The following is a 21,352-nucleotide window of genomic DNA, read 5'->3' on the forward strand; positions in this document are numbered from 1 at the left end:
AGGAAACTCGCTGTTGTTCTACCTGTCTAAGTGTAAAAGTTCATTATCATATGGGTATGAAACAAAAGTCACTCTGCTTTGAAATGTATGTAGCATTGTCATTCTGGTATAAAATAGTCAGAGCTCAGATGCTCAGGGTGGTTGTTGGTTGGGTTGGATTAGACTGGGACTTAGACGGAGAGGGAAACTGGGGGAGGGGCCGGGAGGCTACCAGTCTGTGGCCAGGGCAGGCCTGGGCCCTGTCCGCTCTGTATCTGCTGTAACAAACAATAAACCTTTTTTCCTGTATTGCAAAACTCACCGAGCTTCGTAAATGGATTACTTTTTATCTAGAACTGTAATTTTTTCCACAACAAGAGCAAAGTACAGAGTACTGAAACGTTGCCTTGTCAAATTTGCATAATAGCTGAACGTGACAATCAGACTTCAGACGGTGATGATTTTTTTAATGTTTCACTTCAAGTTTATTTATATAGCCTATTTAAAATGATTTCAGCTGACCAAATTACTTCACAAAGAAACCAACAAAACCAAAACAATATACAGCTCACATGATGAACCCACAGAGTGCATAGATTTAAACACAATAACATTTTAAATTGCACCCAATATGAAATGGGGAGCCAGTGCAGGTTGCACAGCACAGGCATGATGAGTTTGCATATCTTAGTTTTTCTCAGCATTCAAGCTGCAGTGTTCTGGACATTCTGTAAATACTGCAGGGAGACCTGGTCCGGCCCCACAAACAAAATAATACAATAATCCAGAAGCCACGTTACAAATGCGTAGCTTGCTTTTTCAAAATTTGCATGTGGAGGGTAGGGCTTTACTTTAGATTAGATTAGAGATTAGATTGGCATTTATTCTCTCCTTTAGGAGAAATTAGTCTTGGGACAAGGGAACTCATGCCACATAAAAAAAAAAAAAAACTTTAGTAAGGAGCCTGAACTGAAAGAAGCTAGAAATTTACGAATAAGGTTAGGGTTCACGTGAGAGTGGTTATATTGTCTGGAAAACAAATACAACAAACATAAATGAATGGAGTCATCCAAATTCTAAATAATATATACAATATGGATAAGCAAGCAGAGTAACAAAGGAGTGAATTAAATTAAAGACTAGAGTTTAAATTGTCTGGGTCAGGTGCTACTGAAAGGCATGATGACAGGCACCTGGAGACATGTGAAGATGGCCATGAGCAGCTACATGACCCTGCAGTTTGTGACAGGTCTGCTTTAAATCACCACATCATCTATCTCTGCAGTATCCTGGTGGTCCGTATAACTAAAGGAGCAGTGTTATCCCCCCCGCTGCTGCTCGTCTCTGGGTTGAAGAAGGGGAACAGAGCCTCAGTGAATCTGAAGCCTGTGTAGGAGTACAGGTGCTCTCTGGCCTCCACATCGTAGAAGGACACGTGGCCCTGCTCATGGTCCAAAAACAGGGCCAGGACACGGGGGTACGGAGGGCAGAGGGGCAGCAGCATCGCCTCTGCACATGCCCAGTACTCCCTGCCTCTCCGCAGACACACCGTCCAATAGCCGTCGTCTGGGCTCAGGGTAACCATGCCCGTCCGGCTAACTGACCCCCGAGCCACGCCCACATCCCATGCCGTCTTACCCCCCACCTCCACCTCCCAGTAGTGCCTTCTGCTGGTGAAGCCCTGCATGTGCATAAAATGGTTGAATTTAAGGTGGCATTCATAACATTCTAGAATTTGAAGTTTTAATTAAAGCCGGACACAGCAATAAAGGTCCTTGTTATTCCTTGCAGTCGTGGGATACGTGCCACCACAAGATCCTGTCTCTCTTCTCCATCTACATTACCCCTCCCCAAAATCAACATCAATTTGTTATTACTTCATTCATTCCAATGACAGAATTTCTAATATTGTCACACGAACACCATTGGAGATAGAGATATGTCCTCATTGGCGTTTTGGCGTGTACCAAATTTCACTGGTCGGGTCTAAGTTAAGTAGTCAAGTCTAGTACATCTACGTAGTATGTAACTTTTTAGACAAAAACAGACAAAAATTAAAGCATGTTTTTTTTTTTTTTTTTCCAATTTGGTTGTGACTATTGCACTGAAAAACATCTGTCTTTACTGTGAGCGGGCTTGCATCTCCACAAACCTGATTCTTATTTGGCCTGGAGGAGAGCCTCCTCAAGCTTGTTTCCTCAGAAATGTTGTTCCTTTAGCTATAATATTTCACAGTGTGACAGTAAATATATCTATCCCTATGGAGAATGTCCTGAAGTATGGGATTAACTTTCTATTTCAATGGAATCAGGCAGGTGATTGGACAGAAAGTTACATACTGTGTCTTTAAAGTTGGAGCCAACATAAATCTATGTATTTAGGTATTTATTGTTCTTAAAAGAAATTTCCAAACATAACATCTAAGGGATTAGGCCCCACAATCGCATAATGGTCACTTAATGCAGAGGGAAAGCTTTTGTACCTTGTCCCCCAGCACGCAGGGGGCAATGTCAAAGCGCTCTGGTCTCTGCTCCAGGACCTGCTCTTGGTCCCCATCCCACACACGTCTGCGGTCCTCAGACAATACCAACCAGGGGTTAGCTGTATGTGGGTCAAAGGTCACGTCCACTGGAACACAAGCGGGAACTCATAAAAACTACACCTTGATAAGGTGAGACACTGCAGGTGAATAGGAAAAAAATATTATATTTAGAGATACCAATTTGAAACTTCAGTAGTTTACAAAACAAAAAAGACAAAATGTATTAAAAGTTTTTCATCCTGTAATGTTTTCATATAAAAATAGGACATTTTAGAAACAACAACAGGGACATTTTGGATCTCAAAAATAGATGGAGCCAGGTTGATATTTCTTCATTTTGTCATCATATTAGATGCTAAAAAATTACAGAGGGAATATATCTTACTCACTGAAAAATTGCCTAAACATTAAAAATTCACCTCATTTTTCAGAGTTTAACTTAAATAAATCAGACTTGGAATTAAATATCAACAAATCCTTCTATAAGTTTTATCAAAATCTTGTTAAGTACAAGACTGTAAAGTTTGGTGTATGTAGGTGTTACTTTAAGGAGTGATCCTTATATCCCTATAGGAGGGAATGCATTTCGAAAAAACGGCCTATAAATCTATGACTGCAAGTTGATTAAATTAAACATTAAAATATCTTTCAAGTAGGGAATTTTGTTGTTTCGACATGACAGCTTGTATGCTAAGAGACCAAACTGTCCTTAATAAAGAGACTTCACAGGCTCCTGAAAATGTGTTGTTTAAATCCATCCATCCATTTTCTTCCGCTTATCCGGAGCCGGGTCGCGGGGGCAGCAGTCTGAGCAGGGACTCCCAAACTTCCCCCACCCCAGACACGTCCTCCAGCTCCTCCGGTGGGATCCCAAGGTGTTCCCAGGCCAGCCGAGAGACATAGTCCCTCCAGCGTGTCCTGGGTCTTCCCCAGGGCCTCCTCCTGGTGGGACTTGCCCAGAACACCTTCCTAGGGAGGCATCCAGGAGGCATCCTGAGCAGATGCCCGAGCCACCTCAGCTGGCTCCTCTCAACGTGTAGGAGCAGCGGCTCTACTCCGAGCTCCTCCCGTGTGACTGAGCTCCTCATCCTATTCCTAAGGGTGCGCCCAGCCACTCTGCAGAGGAAACCCATTTCGGCCACTTGTATCCGCGATCTTGTCCTTTCGGTCATTACCCAGAGCTCATGACCATAGGTGAGAGTAGGAACGTAGATTGACCGGTAAATCGAGAGCTTCGCCTTCCGGCTCAGCTCCTTCTTCACCACAACGGACCGATACAGCGACCGCATCACTGCAGACGCTGCACCGATCACTTCACACTTGGCTGCAAACCGCCCCAGTGCCTGCTGCAGGTCCTGGCTTGATGAAGCCATCAGGACAACGTCATCCGCAAACAGCAGAGATGAAATCCTGTGGTTCCCAAACCAGACCCCCTCCGGCCCCTGGCTGCGCCTAGAAATTCTGTCCATAAATATAATGAACAGAACCGGTGACAAAGGGCAGCCCTGGCGGAGTCCAACATGCACCGGGAACAGGTCTGACTTAATGCCGGCAATGCAAACACAGCTCCTGCTCCGGTCATACAGGGACGGGACAGCCCTTAGCAAAGGGCCCTGGACCCCATACTCCCAGAGCACCCCCCAAAGGACACCATGAGGGACATGGTCGAGTGCCTTCTCCAAATCCACAAAACACATGTGGACTGGTTGGGCATAGTCCCATGAGCCCTCAAGGACCCGATGGAGAGTATAGAGCTGGTCCAGTGTTCCACGACCGGGACGAAAACCACACTTCTCCTCCTGAATCCGAGGTTCGACTATTGGTCGGATTCTCCTCTCCAGTACCCTGGAGTAGACCTTACCGGGAAGTCTGAGGAGTATAATTGAACACACCCTCCGGTCCCCCTTCTTATACAGGACGGACCACCACCCCGGTCTGCCATTCCAGTGGTACTGTCCCCGACCGCCACGCGATGTTGCACTGTAAACAGTGTTGGTGAAGCACTGCTTCCCCGTCCTGAGGCGTCTGACGGTTTGGCAGAATTTCTTTGAGGCCGTCCGATAGTCCTCATCCATGGCCTCCCTGAACTCCTCCCAACCCCGAGTTTTTGCCTCTGCAACCGCATGAGCCGAGGCACGCTTGGCCCGCCTGTACTCATCGGCTGCCTCAGGAGTCCCACAAGCCAACAAGGCTCAATAGGACTCCTTCTTCAGCTTGACGGCATCCCTTACTTCCGGTGTCCACCACCGGGTTCGGGGATTGCCGCCGCGACATACACCGCAGACCTTACGACCACAGCTACGAGCGGCCGCATCGACAATAGAGGTGGAGAACATGGCCCACTCGGAGTCCATGTCTCCAACCTCCCCCGGGATCAGGGAGAAGTTCTCCCGGAGGTGTGAGTTGAAGACCTCTCTGCCAGAAGGCTCTGCCAGGCGTTCCCAACAGACCCTTACAATACGCTTGGGTCTGCCAGGTCTGTCCGGCTCCCTCCTCCGCCAGCGGATCCAACTCACCACCAGGTGGTGATCGGTTGACAGCTCAGCCCCTCTCTTCACCTGAGTGTCCAAGACACGTGGTCAGAGATCAGATGACACGACAACAAAGTCGATCATCGACCTCCGACCTAGAGTGTCCTGGTGCCACGTGCACCGATGGACACCCTTGTGCTTAAACATGGTGTTTGTTATGGACAAACTGTGACTAGCACAGAAGTCCAATAACAAAACACCACTCGGGTTCAGATCAGGGAGGCCGTTCTCCAATCACGCCCCTCCAGGTGTCACTGCCGTTACCCACATGGGCGTTTAAGTCCCCCAGGAGAACAACGGCGTCCCCAGTCGGTGCATTGTCTAGTACCCCTCCCAGGGACTCCAAGAAGGCCGGGTACTCTGCACTGCTGTTTGGCCCATAGGCCGATACAACAGTGAGAGACCTGTCTCCGACCCGAAGGCGCAGGGACTCTCTCTCTCCCTCTCGTTCACCGGAGTGAACCCCAACACAAAGCGGCTGAGCTGTGGGGCAATGAGCAAGCCCACACCAGCTCGCCGCCTCTCCCCGCGGGCAACGCCCGAGAAATGGAGAGTCCAGCCCCTCTCAAGAAGTTGGGTTCCAGAGCCCAAACTGTGCGTGGAGGCGAAGCCGACTATATCTAGTCGGTAACGCTCAACCTCCCGCACAAGCTCCAGCTCAAGCTCCAGCTCCTTCCCCCCCAGCGAGGTGACATTCCATGTCCCCAGAGCCAGTCTCCATGTCCAGAGATCCGGTCGTCGAGGCCCCCGCCTTCGACTGCCGCCCAGATCTTCATGCACCGGCCCCTTACAGATCCTCTTGCGGGTGGTGGGTACACATGAGGACGGCCCCACGTCACTCCTTCAGGCTGAGCCCGGCCGGGCCCCGTGGGGAAAGGCCCAGCCACCAGGCGCTCGCTGTCGAGCACCCACCCCAGGTCTGGCTCCAGGGTGGGGCCCCGGTAACGCCGGTCCGGGCGACGTAGCTTGCCTTGATTTAACTCTCTTCATAAGGGGCTTCTGAACCGCTCTTCGTCTGACCCGTCCCCCTGGACCTGTTTGCCATGGGTGACCCTACCAGGGGCATGAAGCCCCCGACAACATAGCTCCCAGGATCATTCGGGCACTCAAACCCCTCCACCATGTTAAGGTGGCGGTTCAGGGAGGGGTTGTTTAAAATTGTTTAAATCCATTTTGTAATTTTTCAAAATATCTAATGTATGTTTGGTTGCTGTTTGATTCCTCAGATATAAACAAATTTAAACACAATTACCTGCATACTTCTGCATCCGCTCCAGCTCTAACAAGAGAATGAGAAGAAAATAGGTGGTCAAGTTAGTATAGGTTTGTGACTGAGATAATGCCTCTATCTCTTATTGACTCTAGGTTCAATTAAAAAAAAAAAAAAATGAATGAATAAATAAATAAATAAATATTTTACCTGTAAATATTATTTACATATTTTTTGTGTAGGATAATCCAGCTATTCATTTGTGTGTCAGAGTATCGTGGTGTCTTACCTTGCTCACACAGCAGTCTAAGAATCTTCTGCACCTCCTGCTCCAGACGGGCCACAGCGGTCCTAACTGTGCCCAAGGAGGGGTCCGTGTGGATGGGCATGGAGCAACCGAGAGCGGGGGCCGGAAGGGTCAGGGTGGAGAAGCACTGTAGAATACAGCACACTAGCACACTAGCACTGAATACAGCACACTAGCACACTAGCACTAACATACATATGCAGCGGTCCAAAGTTATTCCTCACTTGCTCTCAGAGAGCAGTGCTGGCGCTACTGGAATAAAGTTGTACCATTTCAACGTCATTATTTAATGAGAGTAAAGTCAAAGCCAGAACAAGTCGTAATTTTACAAGAATGCAGTTGTAGTAAAAAAAAAAAACGCATTCGGTCAAAAATCACCAAAAAACAAAAAAAAAGTCAAAACGTCATGATTTAGGGCTCAAAATGAACACAGACTGCAAAAGACTAGCATTTGCATGAGTGAAAAGCTTACGTAAATGCCCATTATACAGACTGAAATACTGATATTTTATATGTCCCATAAGTTTGTAAAGTATTAGCAAAAGACTGAAATACTGACATTGTATATGTCCCATAAGTTTGTAAAGTATTAGCAAAGATGAAGTTTAAATCTGTCAGATCTGCACCACAGTTTAGCTCTCCACTCATAGGCATCAATCACAAACTGTTGACTGAAGTAGGCTACATTTCCTCCTCATGGAGTGACCGGATCTTGGCAAGGCAAGGCAAGTTTATTTGTATAGCACAATTCATACACAGGTAATTCAAAGTGGTGGTCCCCAACCTTTTTATCACCGCGGACCGGCCAACGCTTGAAAATTTTACCGTGGACCAGGGATGGATGGGGGGTTTACTCATTTTGCTAATTTGTAACCCCTTAGCATTCCAGGTCATTTTGGTGAAATTGCTTTTGTTCTGACCTCTCCAAATTAAAATAATCACCACTATTGAACCCTCAGTAGTAACTGCACTAGTTTGGGGTCTTTGTAAAGGTAACACCCTATAGTTTTACCCACAGGTGTCAGAATCAGAATCAATCAAGTTTGTCTGCTGAGCATTTATACACTTTGGAACACACATAAAACCGCAAAACTGCTGCGTAAAATTACGCAATACGCGCGCGTAATTTTACGCGCAGATCTTTATATCCAGTCTCCTCCTTTTACGCGTGCAGCAAACTCCGTCTGTTTACAGTAAACCACTGCATGTCACGCATCAGCGTGTTCCGCAGTTCATGGGCTTTAAGAGGAAAACATCACTAAACGTGTGTAATGTAACAGCTTGATTCTACAAGGGGGAGAGTGGGGCGTACTCTTTCAGTCATCTGTAGCTCTCATTCACTGTCTGCGGCTCCAGTAACCCACAGCCCCCACCTTATTGGCCAACTTTGGTGTCAATCACAAGCTAACAAGTTTGTTTTGCGCTGAGGAACAAAGTTGGTGCTGTCAGAAGTTTATTATCTCTGAAACTGACAAAAGAAATGCAAAGAAGTGACGGAACAGATTTCACTTTCCTGCAGCAGATTGGACATGGAGGCTCTAACTTCCTTTGTGGACATAATTTCTTGACTGGATTATATTCTCTGGACCTTTACGGAACGAATGAGACTGTGTTTGTGTGAATATGTTGATGTTTGACAGAACCAGAGCGCTCAAAGGTAAGTGAAGTCCAAATCCACATTTCTGACTTCTCTGTAAAAAACGTCTTTCCTGTCAGCACTGTGATTAGAGGTGTAAATGGTTTATATATTCAGAAAGATGAATGCCGTAGCTTTCATTTGATGTGTAGATTGTTTGTGTGAGTGACGCAGAAATACACGTACATTGCTGTAAAGTTGTAACGTGTAACGCGGGCGGGCCGTCGGAACGCTAAGTGGTTAAGTTGTCGGCGTGCAAGTGACGGAAACGTAATCGAGAGAATCCGGTAATTTTTCAAAATAAAAGATTTTTCAAAATAAACGATTGTTCAGACTCAGATAATAAATACAACGAAAATAATTAATTATTTCTTGGATGGCTGGTGGCCCGGAACCAATTGATCCACGGACCGGTACCGGTCCACGGCCCGGTGGTTGGGGACCACTGCTTTACAGAATAGGAAAGGCATTACAATCACAGTAAAACAAATCAAAACATAAATAATCACAAATAATGATCATAAATTAATATTAAAGGAGAAAAGTGCAGAATAAAATCCTTTCAGTCATATGCTGTCAAGATCCCAGTCTTCCTTGTGTTTTGTGCTGTTTTCTCCCTCCCTTCTGTGTCAGAGCCTGCAGCTGGAGACTTGGGCTCCTCCCATGCACATCTGCAACAAATTGCCAATCAAGCTGCACCTGGGGAGGACAAACCGAGCCAGGACCTGACACTCAGCATATCCACAGTGGTACACCTCTGCTTGGCTCAGTCTCTTGTTTTTGCATTTTGCCATTCATTTCTAAGTTGGATGTTTTTGCTCCTCATCAGATCCCACTCCCTGGACCTGCTCAGCTTCTCTGTCTCTGACCCAGCTCTCCACGACTGGTACGAATCTCACACCTTCCGACCCAGCTCACCTTGTCTCCAACCCCGCTGCTCACACTCTACTCCTGGACCACGGCAAACAACCCCGCTCTCAACTCCCTGATCTATCTACCTTCATTCGCAAATTTAAAAACTGTAAAATAAACACTGTTAAACTGTTTCCTCGAGTTCTGTCTGTTTGGTCCCCCTGTCAGTCATTATGAGAGAACGATCTGGACAACATGGACCAATCAGACTCGGGACTGGATCAAACGCTACACTGGGCGTTTTCTCATCACGGAGTCATCATTGGACAACATGAACAAACCATCCGGACCCTATAACCACACTCTGACTCAGCATGTTACCCAGCTCTCCAACCAGGTCTCCACTTTGCTTACTCTCCCGCCTTCAACTCCCGCAGCACCGTGCTCTCAGGAATTAAAAGGCACCGATGTGTAAAACACATCGGCTGAACATGAGAATTGATTTAACCAACGGAAGGTTAGGAAATGAACAATGAAAGGGAAACAGACAAGCAAATTAATCATCAGAACCTGTCCTGAACCACAGAGACCTGAGACCTGACTAGTTAACAAAAATGTGTCTTTGGACTATACAGACTCTAAAACACACACACAAAATAGTAACAGTGGTATTATTACATCAAAATGTCCAAAATTTTGTCTTGTGAAATAAGGGGGAAAAATAATCACTAGTCCACAACTAAAAGAATCATCAGTTACAGCCTTAACACATACACAATAGCATCAGTTTTTAAAAACAGACACAGGTTATGGTGTCGTAAGGATGTTTGAAAAGTTATAATATTTCTCATACTTCAGCAATTCTTCTCACCTGGACCAGATGGAGATGGTCCTGTGACTTCCTCAGCAACTCCAGTTCTTGCCTGTTCCTCTGCAGCTCCTTGACCTCCTGCTGCAACTGGGAGACAAGGCTGTGGGCCCTGTGCTCAGCCTGCTCTTGAGTCCTCTGGATCTGCTCCACCACCTCCTCCTGGACCTTCTGCAGGTGGGCCATCAGAGAGGAGAAGATCTGCTCACTCTGCTGCAAGTCCTGACTGGTCTGCTCCTGAAACACCAAAGACCTTATGTAAACCAAGTCTGAAACAGGTCCTAAGCCAGACTCTGTGGTCTAGTTCTGGTCCGAGTCTGGTACAGGTTTCTATGGTCCATGTCAAACCAGGTCTCTGTGGTCCGGGTCTGGTCTAGTTCTAAACCACATTTCTGTGGTCCAGGTCTTGTCGAGGTCTAAACCATGTCTGAAGTAAGGTCCAGGTCTGATTCAGATGTCTGTGGTCCAGGTTTAAACCAGACCTGAAACTGGTCTCTGTGGCCCAAATCTGGAACAGGTATTTGTGGTCCAAGTCTGGTCCAGGTCTTAATTGCCCGAGTCTGGTACAGGTCTCTGTAGTCCAGGTCTAAACCAGGTCTCTGTGGTCCAGGTCTGGTAAAGGTCTAAACCGGATCTCTGTGGTCCACGACTACACTTGATCTCTGTGGTCCAGGGCTAAACCAGCCCTTTGTGGTCTTGGTCTGGTCCAGGTCTCTGTGGTTAAGTTTTGCTTCAGGTCTTTGTGGTCTAGGTCTCTGAGGTCCAGGTCTGGTCCAGATCTCTTTGGTCCAATTCTGGTCCAGGTCTAGTCCAGGTCTCTGTGGTCCAGGTCCGGTCCAGGCCTTAATGGTCCAGGTCTAAACCAGGTTTCTGTAGTTCAGGTCTAAACCAGGTCTCTGGGGTCTAGGTGCAGGTTCTCACTCTGCTTAGGCTGATGTTGTGTGAGATGTTCTCCACTCTCTGCAGTTTCTCCTGGATCATCTGCTGGAGCTCCTCCTCGGTGCGTTCCATTTGAGCCTGAGAACCAGAGACATCATTGTTTTGAAACACATGAATGTGGTTGAATCAGGGATTACTAACCTTACCATACTTTGCCATTATATGAAAGTTATTTAGGTATTATGAAAGTGCCAACATTCTAAAGAGTCAGTAGACTAAAACTGAGCTGGGGGACACGCCAGAATTCTGTGATGGAATTTGCTGTTTAACGGTCAGATTACAGATTTGTTGACCTGGTTTATGGTTATTATCTCTGTCATTACTAGGCCTATTCACATGAAACAAAAACTGGCACAATATATTCTCTGTTAGTATAAATAAACAAAAGTGAAATAATTTGCGTGAAGCAGCTAGGATGAGAATCAGCTCCTCCAAATCTGGGGATGGGGATTGGTGGGGAATCTCTACCTCAAGTGGAGGAGTTCAATTATTTCAGAGTCTTGTTCATGAATGAAGGAAGGATGGAGCGTGAGATTGACGGGCAGATCGGTGCAGCGTCCGCAGTGATGCAGTCGCTGTATCGGGCTGTCATGGTAAAGAAGGAGCTGAGTTGAAATGCAAAGCTCTCGATTTACCAGTCCGTCTATGTTCCTATCCTCACCTATGGTCATGAGCTTTGTTTAATGACCGAAAAGTCAAGATCGAGAATACAATCCTGTGTCAAAATGACACACACAGGAGGAGCTCAGAGTAGAGCCGCTGCACCCCCATGTTGAGAGGACCCAGCTGAGGTGGCTTGGGCATCTGTTCTGGATGCCCCCTGGATGCCTCCCTGGGGAGCTGTTCTGGGCATGTTCCACCGGAAGAAGGCCCTGGGGAAGACCCAGGACACGCTGGAGGGACTATGTCTCTCGGCTCTCCTGGGAACACCTTGAGGTCCCACGGGAGAAGCTGGGGGATGTGTCTGGGTTGAGGGAAGTCTGGGAGTCCCTGCTTAGACTGCTGCCCCCACGACTGGCCCCGGATAAGTGGAAGAAAATGGATGGATGGAAATAATTTGTTCACAATCGCTTCAAGTGGTGCCATTATTCCACCTGAAATGTATAATTGTTGTTAGTTAAAGAAGTATTCATTGCTAACACATAACATATTTAGAGCACCATATTACCTTTTATTGTTTTGAAAATGCTATATTTGCTATATCAAAAGTTATAGTGAAGTTTTGTATTATGCTTTTTGGAAAGTGGATGACGTAGGCTTGTGGGCAGATCTTGCTGGGAGGGTTCAAATAGTGCGGGGGGGGGGGCGTGTATGACACTGTAGTACTGTACGCAGTGCGTACGCAGCGCGCGCACAGCAAAGAACAGATCGTGACACAGAGCAGTGAACAAGAAACACTTTTGCTAAAGAGACACTATGGAAAACATTTTAACAGGGATGAAAAGAAAGGTGGATATAGACGGAGGTAAAGTCACCCGAAAATAAGACAAGGAAGTCTGATGAAGCATATTTAGCACTTGGCTTCACCGTGACTCCGGTGGGACACGAGGACAGACCGGTGTCTGATGTATCTGAAAATGTTGGCAGCGGACAGTATGAAGCCAAATAAGTTAAGACCCCACCTCATTACACCTCAGTCACGCTGATAAGACGCTGGAGTTTTTTCAGCGTAAACGTGCCAAATATTGCCAACAATTATCCCGCTTTGTAAATGTCACTTAAAGCAGCGAGCACTGAGCATCATGTAAGGTGGCGTACCAAATTGCTAAATTACTTGTTTTAATTGATTCTTCCTGTTGTTTTGTTTTTTGTGTCTTGGCGGCACGGTGACTGAGTGCCATCACTCATGTCTCACAGCAAGAAGGTTGGTTCGATCCCCGGGTCACCAGGCCTTTCTGTGTGGAGTTTTTCATGTTTCTCCCCGTGTCTGGATGGGTTTCCTCCGGGTACTCCGGTTTCCCCCATCAACCAAAACATGAACGCCCTTCGAGGCAACTGTTGTTGTGATTTTGGGCGTTACAAAAATAAATGAATTGAATTGAATTGAAATTTGATATTTATTTAATTTTAATGTATTATTTTGATATTTATTTAATTTTAATTTATTCATTTTATGTTTATTTAATTTAATTTTTTATTTGATATTTAATTACATTTTATTATATCATTTCATTTATTTTATTTTTTCTTCTTTATAGGGGGGGCATGATAGAAAATAATTGAGAAGCACTGTCTTACAGGGACTAGAGGACTGGGTGGTCTTATCTAGAAAACAGGGAGTGCTTTGTTGAAATTGGAGAATATGTCTTGAATAAAATCTGCCTCTCCTGTGAGATGCCTCAGGGGTCAATCCTGGGACCCCTGTTGTTCAATCTCTACATGCTTCCGTTAGGCCAGTTAATACACAGCAATAATGTGTCCTATCACAACTATGCAGATGACACTCAGATCTATGTCTCACTGGCAGCAGGTGAATATGGCCTAGTGGATTCACTCTGCCACTACATCCAACAGATGATTGTGTGGATGCAAAACTACTTTCTTCAGTTAAACTCAGACAAGATTGAAGTCATCATCTTTGGCCCACAGAAACATAAAGTGTTAGCAGTCACCTCCAGTCTCTTTCTAAAACCTTCAAATCAGGCTTGAAATCTATGGGTAATAATGGACTCAAAGGTCAAAGGTATACTAACAAAACCAGACCTAGAGAGACTTATCCATGCCTGCTGACTGGCTTCTCCAAACGAGTGTTAAGACAGCTGCAGTACATCCAGAACGCTGTTGCTTGGGTCCTAACTAGAACCAGGAAGTATGAGCACATAAGTCCTGTGCTCAGGTCTCTGCACTGGCTTTCTATAGCTTAAAGAATAGACTTTAAAGCAGCTCTGGTTGTGTACAAGTCTCTCCATGGCCTAGCAACAAAGTACATCTCCAACATGTTAGTGCCATATGAACCATCTCGCACTCTGATGACTTCAGGATGTCAGGACTAAACATGGTGAGTCAGCGTTTCAATTTTATGCAACTAAAACCTGGAACAATCTTCCTGAAGATGTTGAGACAGGCCTCTACTTTGACAATGTCTAAATCCAGGCTCAAAACAGTTCTGTTTAGCTGTGCATATGAATGAAAGGTTTTTTATTCTACACTCTTCTGTTTTAATGTTAATTTTATGATGATTATTTTGTGATATTTATGTTTTGATTTGTGTGATTTTAATGTCTTTTTTATTCTGCAAAGCACTTTGAATTACTTTGTGTAAGAATTGTGCTATACAAATAAAACTTGTTTGCCTTGCCTAGTGCGCGGAGAGATCGCAAGATTACTGAAACATGCCTGAATGACATCTAAAACCACTTCAGGCATGTTTTTGATGAGAGAACAACATTATAAAGTAGTAGAAAGCTATATATATATATATATATATATATATATATATATATATATATATATATATATATATATATATATATATATATATATATATATATATATATCCCCTCTTTAGCTACATTAAGCCACAAGATTACTATGGCAAAGTTGTGGCACCAATCTCTAACAAATAATGATAAGGTTCAACATTTGGATTGGTATTTCAGAAATTTTGATATTTTTAACAGTAAAAACATCTGCCCTGCCCTCCACCTGTAATCATGTTCATTCTAGAACAAATCCTATTGATACTCGGCAGCTGTTGTCATCAAAATTCCCTGGGGGGATAATGCTAACTGCTGTGTCTCTAAAGCTTTTTTACTCAAATTAGAATTTAATCTGAGTTTTGCTTTAACACAATCTGACCATAAAGAACAAATTTAGATGGAAGTACAACTGGTGATTACAGTTACAAGTTACCTAACAACAGCCAACTGCTTTCAGTTTGTAATACTCACTTAAACGTGACCATGAATGCTCGTATTTGCTAGGCAGTGTATAAGTCCTCCTCTATGGAAGGCCCGTTTCCGCCATGAAAAAAAAAATAAAAGCCCCACAGAAAGTCGAAATTACGAGTTTAAAACTCGTAATTATGAGTTTAAAACTCGTAATTATGAGTTTAAAACTCGTAATTACGAGTTTAAAACTCGTAATTACGAGTTTAAAACTCGTAATTAGGACTTTTAAAACTACTAATTATGAGTTTAAAACTCGTAATTATGAGTTTTAAAACTACTAATTATGAGTTTAAAACTCGTAATTAGGACTTTTAAAACTACTAATTATGAGTTTAAAACTCGTAATTAGGACTTTTTAAAAGTATGAATTATGAGTTTATAACTCGTAATTTTGGGAATGTAACATTTACAAAAAGTGAACCTTATCACTTTTGATTAAATGAATTTGGTATTTTAATAATTTCCTCAATAAACCAGCGGGGTTGTGACCAGCTGGCACTCTGCTCAGACCAGGAAAACGAGCGCTCACAGACCCAGAGCACAGCTCATGAGTGGTCAGAACAGCACTCAGGGCCCACTGATTTGTCAAGGACGCCAGAAACTTTACTGGAGCTTAATTTATTCATTTTTTTAAAAGTATGTAGGTGATAAACATAACAGTCCTCCTCCTGTCTCCTCTGCTCTGTACACTCAGTTGCAGTGTGCTACAAGCTCAATTAAGACTTTAAAAGTTCTAATTACGAGTTTTAAACTCATAATTAGTAGTTTTAAAACTCATAATTACGAGTTTTAAACTCATAATTAGTAGTTTTAAAAGTCCTAATTACGAGTTTTAAACTCCTAATTACGAGTTTTAAAACTCCTAATTACGAGTTTTAAAACTCGTAATTTCGACTTTCTGTGGAGCTTTTATTTTTTTTTTCATGGCGGAAACGGGCTTCCATACTCCTCCAACATGATGCCACTGCAAAGTATTTATTCAGTGCACCATTCCGTTATCATGGCCTCATATTGGGCCAGACCTTGACGTGCTGACTCTGCCTCTCTATGGGCACCAGCACGTGTCCCTGATGCCCCTCCTCTGGACACAGCATGCACACGCAGCTGCCGGTGGTTCGGCAGAACAGCTCTAGAATGCGGTGATGATGCTTGCACGGGTGGCTCTCTAGTGCCCCCACTGGAGGAACCAGAGTATGCGTGCGCAACCCGACTATGAGGCTCCAGGTGGGGCTGGCAGTACGAGGCCAGGCACACCAGACATGACCGGACAGCCTGCAAGGTCAGAGAGGGTGACAGAAGGAGAATGTACTTTAGAGAGTAACTATATTATACTGACCAAAATATGGAAATATCTTGATTGTGCAGCTATGAAGAGTTTAGATTTGAAGAGCTAATTTGAAAAACACTAGAGCAGTAGTTGGCTAAAGAAATTCTTGGTTGATCAAAGACAATCGATTATTGGACTAAAAAGGGGGCATGGCAAAGGTTGAACCTGAATTCACTACAATTTATAGATGAAAGATGTGTGTAAGAAACAATGTATTTATATAAAAACAAATTCTACTTGTGAAACATGAGTTTAATCCACAGACTGTATGTAAAAATGTACAGAGCTAACGTGCTAGCCACCACGTGCCAAATAGGAAGTGAGCATGGACGCAAGTCCAATTCATTTTTTAATTAAAACCATGGCTCCTCTCTCTGTAACTGCTGCTGTCAGACTCGCCATACTAATTAAAATGTTCGTATTAACGCATCCTAAATGATCCTGATGTTTTTGTTACACTATTTTGTCCGTAAGTCAAGATATGCTAACGTTAGCAACAGGTTTGATTGACAGCATTGCTAAGCACCCGTTTCCTACTGTACCAGCAATGCGGGGCATTGTCTTCAACAGCCTTGGTCGGGAATGGCTCTTTAGTTGCTATGATACTTGCTATAGAACATCGTTCCAAATTGGCCCCTATAAATGGTAGCCTTGATGAGCTTCATTTGGCTGGAGCTGGACACTGTCTCCAGACTCCATCGACTAAAGGTGAGCATCCTGCTAGTGAAACTACTGCAGTGAAGTTGTGATATATCATGCTTTTATATATTTATGAAAATTGCCCATCCCGGAACATGATAGGCTTGTAGGCTGAGGATTGGATAGGATCGTATTGCTAATCGTAGGGAGGGTTTGAATAGGGTCTGGGAGAGATCGCAGGATTACTCAAACATGCATGGATGACATACACTGCCTGGCCAAAAAAAAGGTCACATACTCTTAATATTGCGTTGGACTGCCTTTAGCTTTGATTATGGCATACATTCATTGTGGCATAGTTTCGATAAGCTTCTGCAATGTCACAAGATTTATCTCCATCCAGTGTTGCATTATTTTTTCACTAAGATCTTGCTTTAATGATGGTAGAGTCTAGACTGCTGTGCAAAGCCTTCTCCAGCACATGCCAAAGATTCTCAATGGGGTTAAGGTCTGGACTCTGTGGTGAAAATGATGTCACATGCTCCCTGAACGACTCTTTCACAATTTGAGCCCGATGAATCCTGGCATTGTCATCTTGGAATATGCCCGTGCCATCAGGGAAGAAAAAATCCATTGATGGAATGACCTGGTCATATTCAGGTGGTCAACTGACCTCATTCTTTGAGCACATACTGTTGCTGAACCTAGACCTTACTCATACCTATAGGCTCGTACCTATTTGCTTAGTTAAATCCAGGTGGTGAGTTTTTTTTTTTTTTTGCTAGGCACACTACCTAGCAAAAAAAAAAGTCCTCCTCAGGGAATAATGTTATAACATGGTAGAAAGCTCCAAGCTTTAAGTAATGTTACTCTTTTCTATCCAGTGATTAGACATGTAAGCTCGTCAAAAATCAAAACTCACAAGTCATGTACTCAAGCACAAAACCTATATACCGGTTAGACCCAGTAATGTTAATAGACAACTCAATTAAAATCACACCTTTTTGTCACAATACCTGTGTCTGGACCCCCCCCACACATGTCACAGTACACCCTTTCAGCCTGCGGGGGTTGACCCTTAGCCTTTATCTGGGCACACATCTCTTTGGCGAAGGCGTTCTAGCACAGTTCGGGCCGGGGTCCTAAACTGCACGTGCCATTTGGGACAGGGACCCATGTGAGCTCTGGTCCCAGTGAGACGAGATGCAGGTGAAACAAAAGCTGTGTCCACACGGGATGGACACGGGCTCCGAGAAGACTCCCAGGCACAGGGGACACCAGAACTGGGCAGGGGACAGGCGAGCACGGGACAACAACATTCCCATAGACACACACACAAACTTTTGGGGACCATTACATTAACTTCTAATCATCCCCTGCTATACCTGAGTGTCTGCTGCCTGCTTGTCTGTATGGATATATTATAAATTTACCTAGAATGGTCCATAGTATGGCATTAAACATATATTAGCTCCATGAAAATCAGGCCACGTTACAGGTCAAGATACAGGTCAGATCTGTGGAGAAGTGACTACAAGCACCAGTATGAATAGATGTTTTTTCAAGCAATAACAACCCTGGGAGTTGAATAATGGAAGATTAATGCCATACTGCAACCACAACATTACAGGCAAAATAATAATATCTTCCTGGAAACAAGCAGGTATGTAAAAAGTTTCTTAGTGCATCTTTAAAAATGTGAAAAACAAACTTGTAGGAGAGCAGAGGTAATACATGGCACATGCTCCGCTGCGACAGCACTACCTGAGCACCGTCTTGACAACTCACCTCACATTTGAACATCACATCACGGACATTCATAAAAGAAGTCAACAAAGACTATCAGTAATAAGAAAAACTCAAAGGACTCTATGTTTCTCCACACCTGTTATTACTGCTGTATAAATCTATCATTCAGCTCATCCTACTGTACTGTTCCACCTGCTTCTATAACATGTTTACTGTTAAAAAACGGACCAAACTCATAAAAGTAACACACATAGCTGCTAAAATCATAGGACTCCCCACACCCAACTTACAGATCTAAATAATCGGGCTATTGGATGCTTCGCACTCGCCATAATACAGGACTCCACTCACCCCCTCCAGGACCATCTAATCCCTCTGCCTTCAGGACGGAGGTATAGGGCGAAACAGGTGCAAAAACTGTATTCCTCTCAAAAACATTATCCAATCTGAAAGCCAAAATGAGTCTCACATGAGTCATTTGGGTGGCCAGTTCTGATGCTGAAATCCAGTTGGTTTTAAACCTAAATAGGCTATCTCTGGTCTGAATCGTCACTACATAAACACCAGAACTTGCAATAGTCAGTGTAGAGCAGCCTCTGCAGCTTAGTGAATGAATTCTGAAGGTTCTGAGCTTTCACATGGCCTGTCCATATATTTAGAATGAGAAAAATGTGTATGTGCCCTCTACATCCAAATTAAGAAACTGGTAATCCAGGTTCAGTTGTGATTGAAAAAAAATGTATAGTGTAGCCTACACATTGTCCTTTGCTTAGATGTAAAATACTTGCAAACCACTGGCAAAGAGTAAAAAAGTCAACTGCTCACCTGAAGTCTTCAGACGTTTTTGAGAAGTTTGGTCCACGATGCCCAAACAATGTTCTCTGAATATATGAAGACAGCTCCAACACTTCTCGGCCCTCACAACCCTCCTGAGTTACACAGAGTGAAGTCCACATGGAATCATAAACAACAACCAATGTTTGAACTCTGCCCCTAAATCTGCTGGTATCTATTTGCACTTGTGTTTCTGTGATATGACTTGCAACAAGATCAAAGTGAGATCTGAATGATGAACAGTGAAATGCAAGCCACGGGCCACACCTCAGTCTGAGCAAACATCACTGTGTCAACAAATCTGTGTGAGTGAGCACCTACCAATGGTTTATGAGGCATTATGGACCACATTAGATCCAGTGGTGGAACAAGTACTCAATTGTGTTCATTAAAGTGAAAATAAAAAAGTTTTTTCACTACTAAACTGTGTATTGATACTTTGCAGTGACATCCCGCTGGAGGTGTTCTATATCTATGTGTTTATGGCGTAATGTTCATCATTTACTATAGTGACACAATGCACACATTAGCAAACACAGGCTTACAGTGGGGCAAAAAAGTATTTACTCAGCCACCAATTGTGCAAGTTCTCCCACTTTGACTATGAAGGACAGTATGATGGGAAAGAATCCAGGAATTCACATTGTAGGATTTTTAATGAATTAATTGGTAAATTACTTGGTAAAATAAGTATTTGGTCACCTACAAACAAGCAAGATTTCTGGCTCTCACAAACCTGTAACTTCTTTAAGAGACTCCTCTGTCCTCCACTCATTACCTGTATTAATGGCACCTGTTTGAACTCTTTATCACCTATCCACAACCTCAAACAGTCAGACTCCAAATTCCACTATGGCCAAGACCAAAGAGCTGTCAAAGGACACCACAAACAAAATTGTAGACCTGCACCAGGCTGGGAAGACTGAATCTGCAATAGGTAAGCAGCTTCATGTGAAGAAATCAATTGTGGGAGCAATTATTAGAAAATGGAAGACATAGAAGACCACTGAAAATCTCCCTCGATCTGGGGCTCCATGCAAGATCTCACCCTGTACCAGCAACAGTGTGTGAAAACCTTGTGGAGACTTACAAAAAACTTCTGACCTCTGTCATTGCCAATAAAGGATATATAACAAAGTATTTGAGATGATGTTTTGTTATTGACCAAAGTACTTATTTTCTACCATAATTTGCAAATTGTCGTAACGTCGGGGTTGGGGGTGGACCAAAGACATGCAGGACTCAGGACAGGTTTACAGTGTTTTATTTACAGTTAGTGATAAATACAAACAATAGTCCAATAATCCAACAAGAGACGCTGGCAGGGCGTGAGCAAGAGCAAGGGGGCATCGGGGAGACGCTGAGACGGGAACAGGGATCCGCCGGGAGCGGGGTGCAGACCAGACTGGGAACAGAACCGGAGGAAGTAGAGCCTGAGCAGACAGGAGAGCGGGAATCGGAGCCGGGGCATGGTACTGCCGGGGTCCAGGACGAGACAGGGAGGTGAAGGTAAGGAGTTGGCAATACCAGAGCTGGAGCGCGGAGTCAGGAACAGAGCCAGAAGCCAGGAGCTAGGGAGGTCAGGAGAACCGGAACCTGGGAGGCAGAAAACAAAAATAAATAAATATTTTTTTTTAAAATATGAAGGCAATTGATATGACATATTAATCAAACTTGTTCTATTGTACTCAGTGGTTTCCAAAGTTTTATTTTTATTTTTTTTACATTTATATATATATACTATATATATAATATATATATATATATATGGGGGGGGGGGGGGGGGGGGGGGGGGGTGGGGGGATGCCTCGCAGGAGCGTCAAGTTGCGCTTAAGTGGTAAGTGTATCCCTGCGTCACTGGTGCATGTGCTTACAAATTCTGATCTTTGTGTGCATCCTCCCTTGTGCAGACGCTGCCGTTTTGTCCTCTTTTGTTGCCTATCATTACTTTACCCTATCCGCTGCTCGCTTGCACCGTGCGCGTGCACGTGGTCCGCCGGCGCCCGCCGGCGCCGCGCTGGAGGTGTGCGCCGGGACTTCTGTCTTGCT

At 44.2% G+C, this 21,352-nt stretch overlaps 1 protein-coding gene across 1 annotated transcript; it reads right to left on the reverse strand.

Moving 5' to 3' along the window:
• Positions 1-445: 445 nt before the first annotated feature.
• Positions 446-19,369, reverse strand: LOC117386037 (zinc finger protein RFP). Its single transcript, XM_055228984.1, has 8 exons — positions 19,295-19,369; positions 18,821-18,915; positions 10,847-10,942; positions 9,929-10,162; positions 6,552-6,696; positions 6,305-6,331; positions 2,462-2,607; positions 446-1,660 (listed from the first exon to the last, which is right to left on the reverse strand). The coding sequence occupies exons 2-8, from the start codon at positions 18,833-18,835 to the stop codon at positions 1,253-1,255; spliced, it is 1,071 nt and encodes a 356-aa protein (XP_055084959.1). The 5' UTR covers positions 18,836-18,915; positions 19,295-19,369; the 3' UTR covers positions 446-1,252.
• Between the last annotated feature and the right edge of the window lie 1,983 nt (positions 19,370-21,352).

The sequence above is a fragment of the Periophthalmus magnuspinnatus genome, chromosome 18, assembly GCF_009829125.3.
Source record: "Periophthalmus magnuspinnatus isolate fPerMag1 chromosome 18, fPerMag1.2.pri, whole genome shotgun sequence".
NCBI lineage: Eukaryota > Metazoa > Chordata > Actinopteri > Gobiiformes > Gobiidae > Periophthalmus > Periophthalmus magnuspinnatus.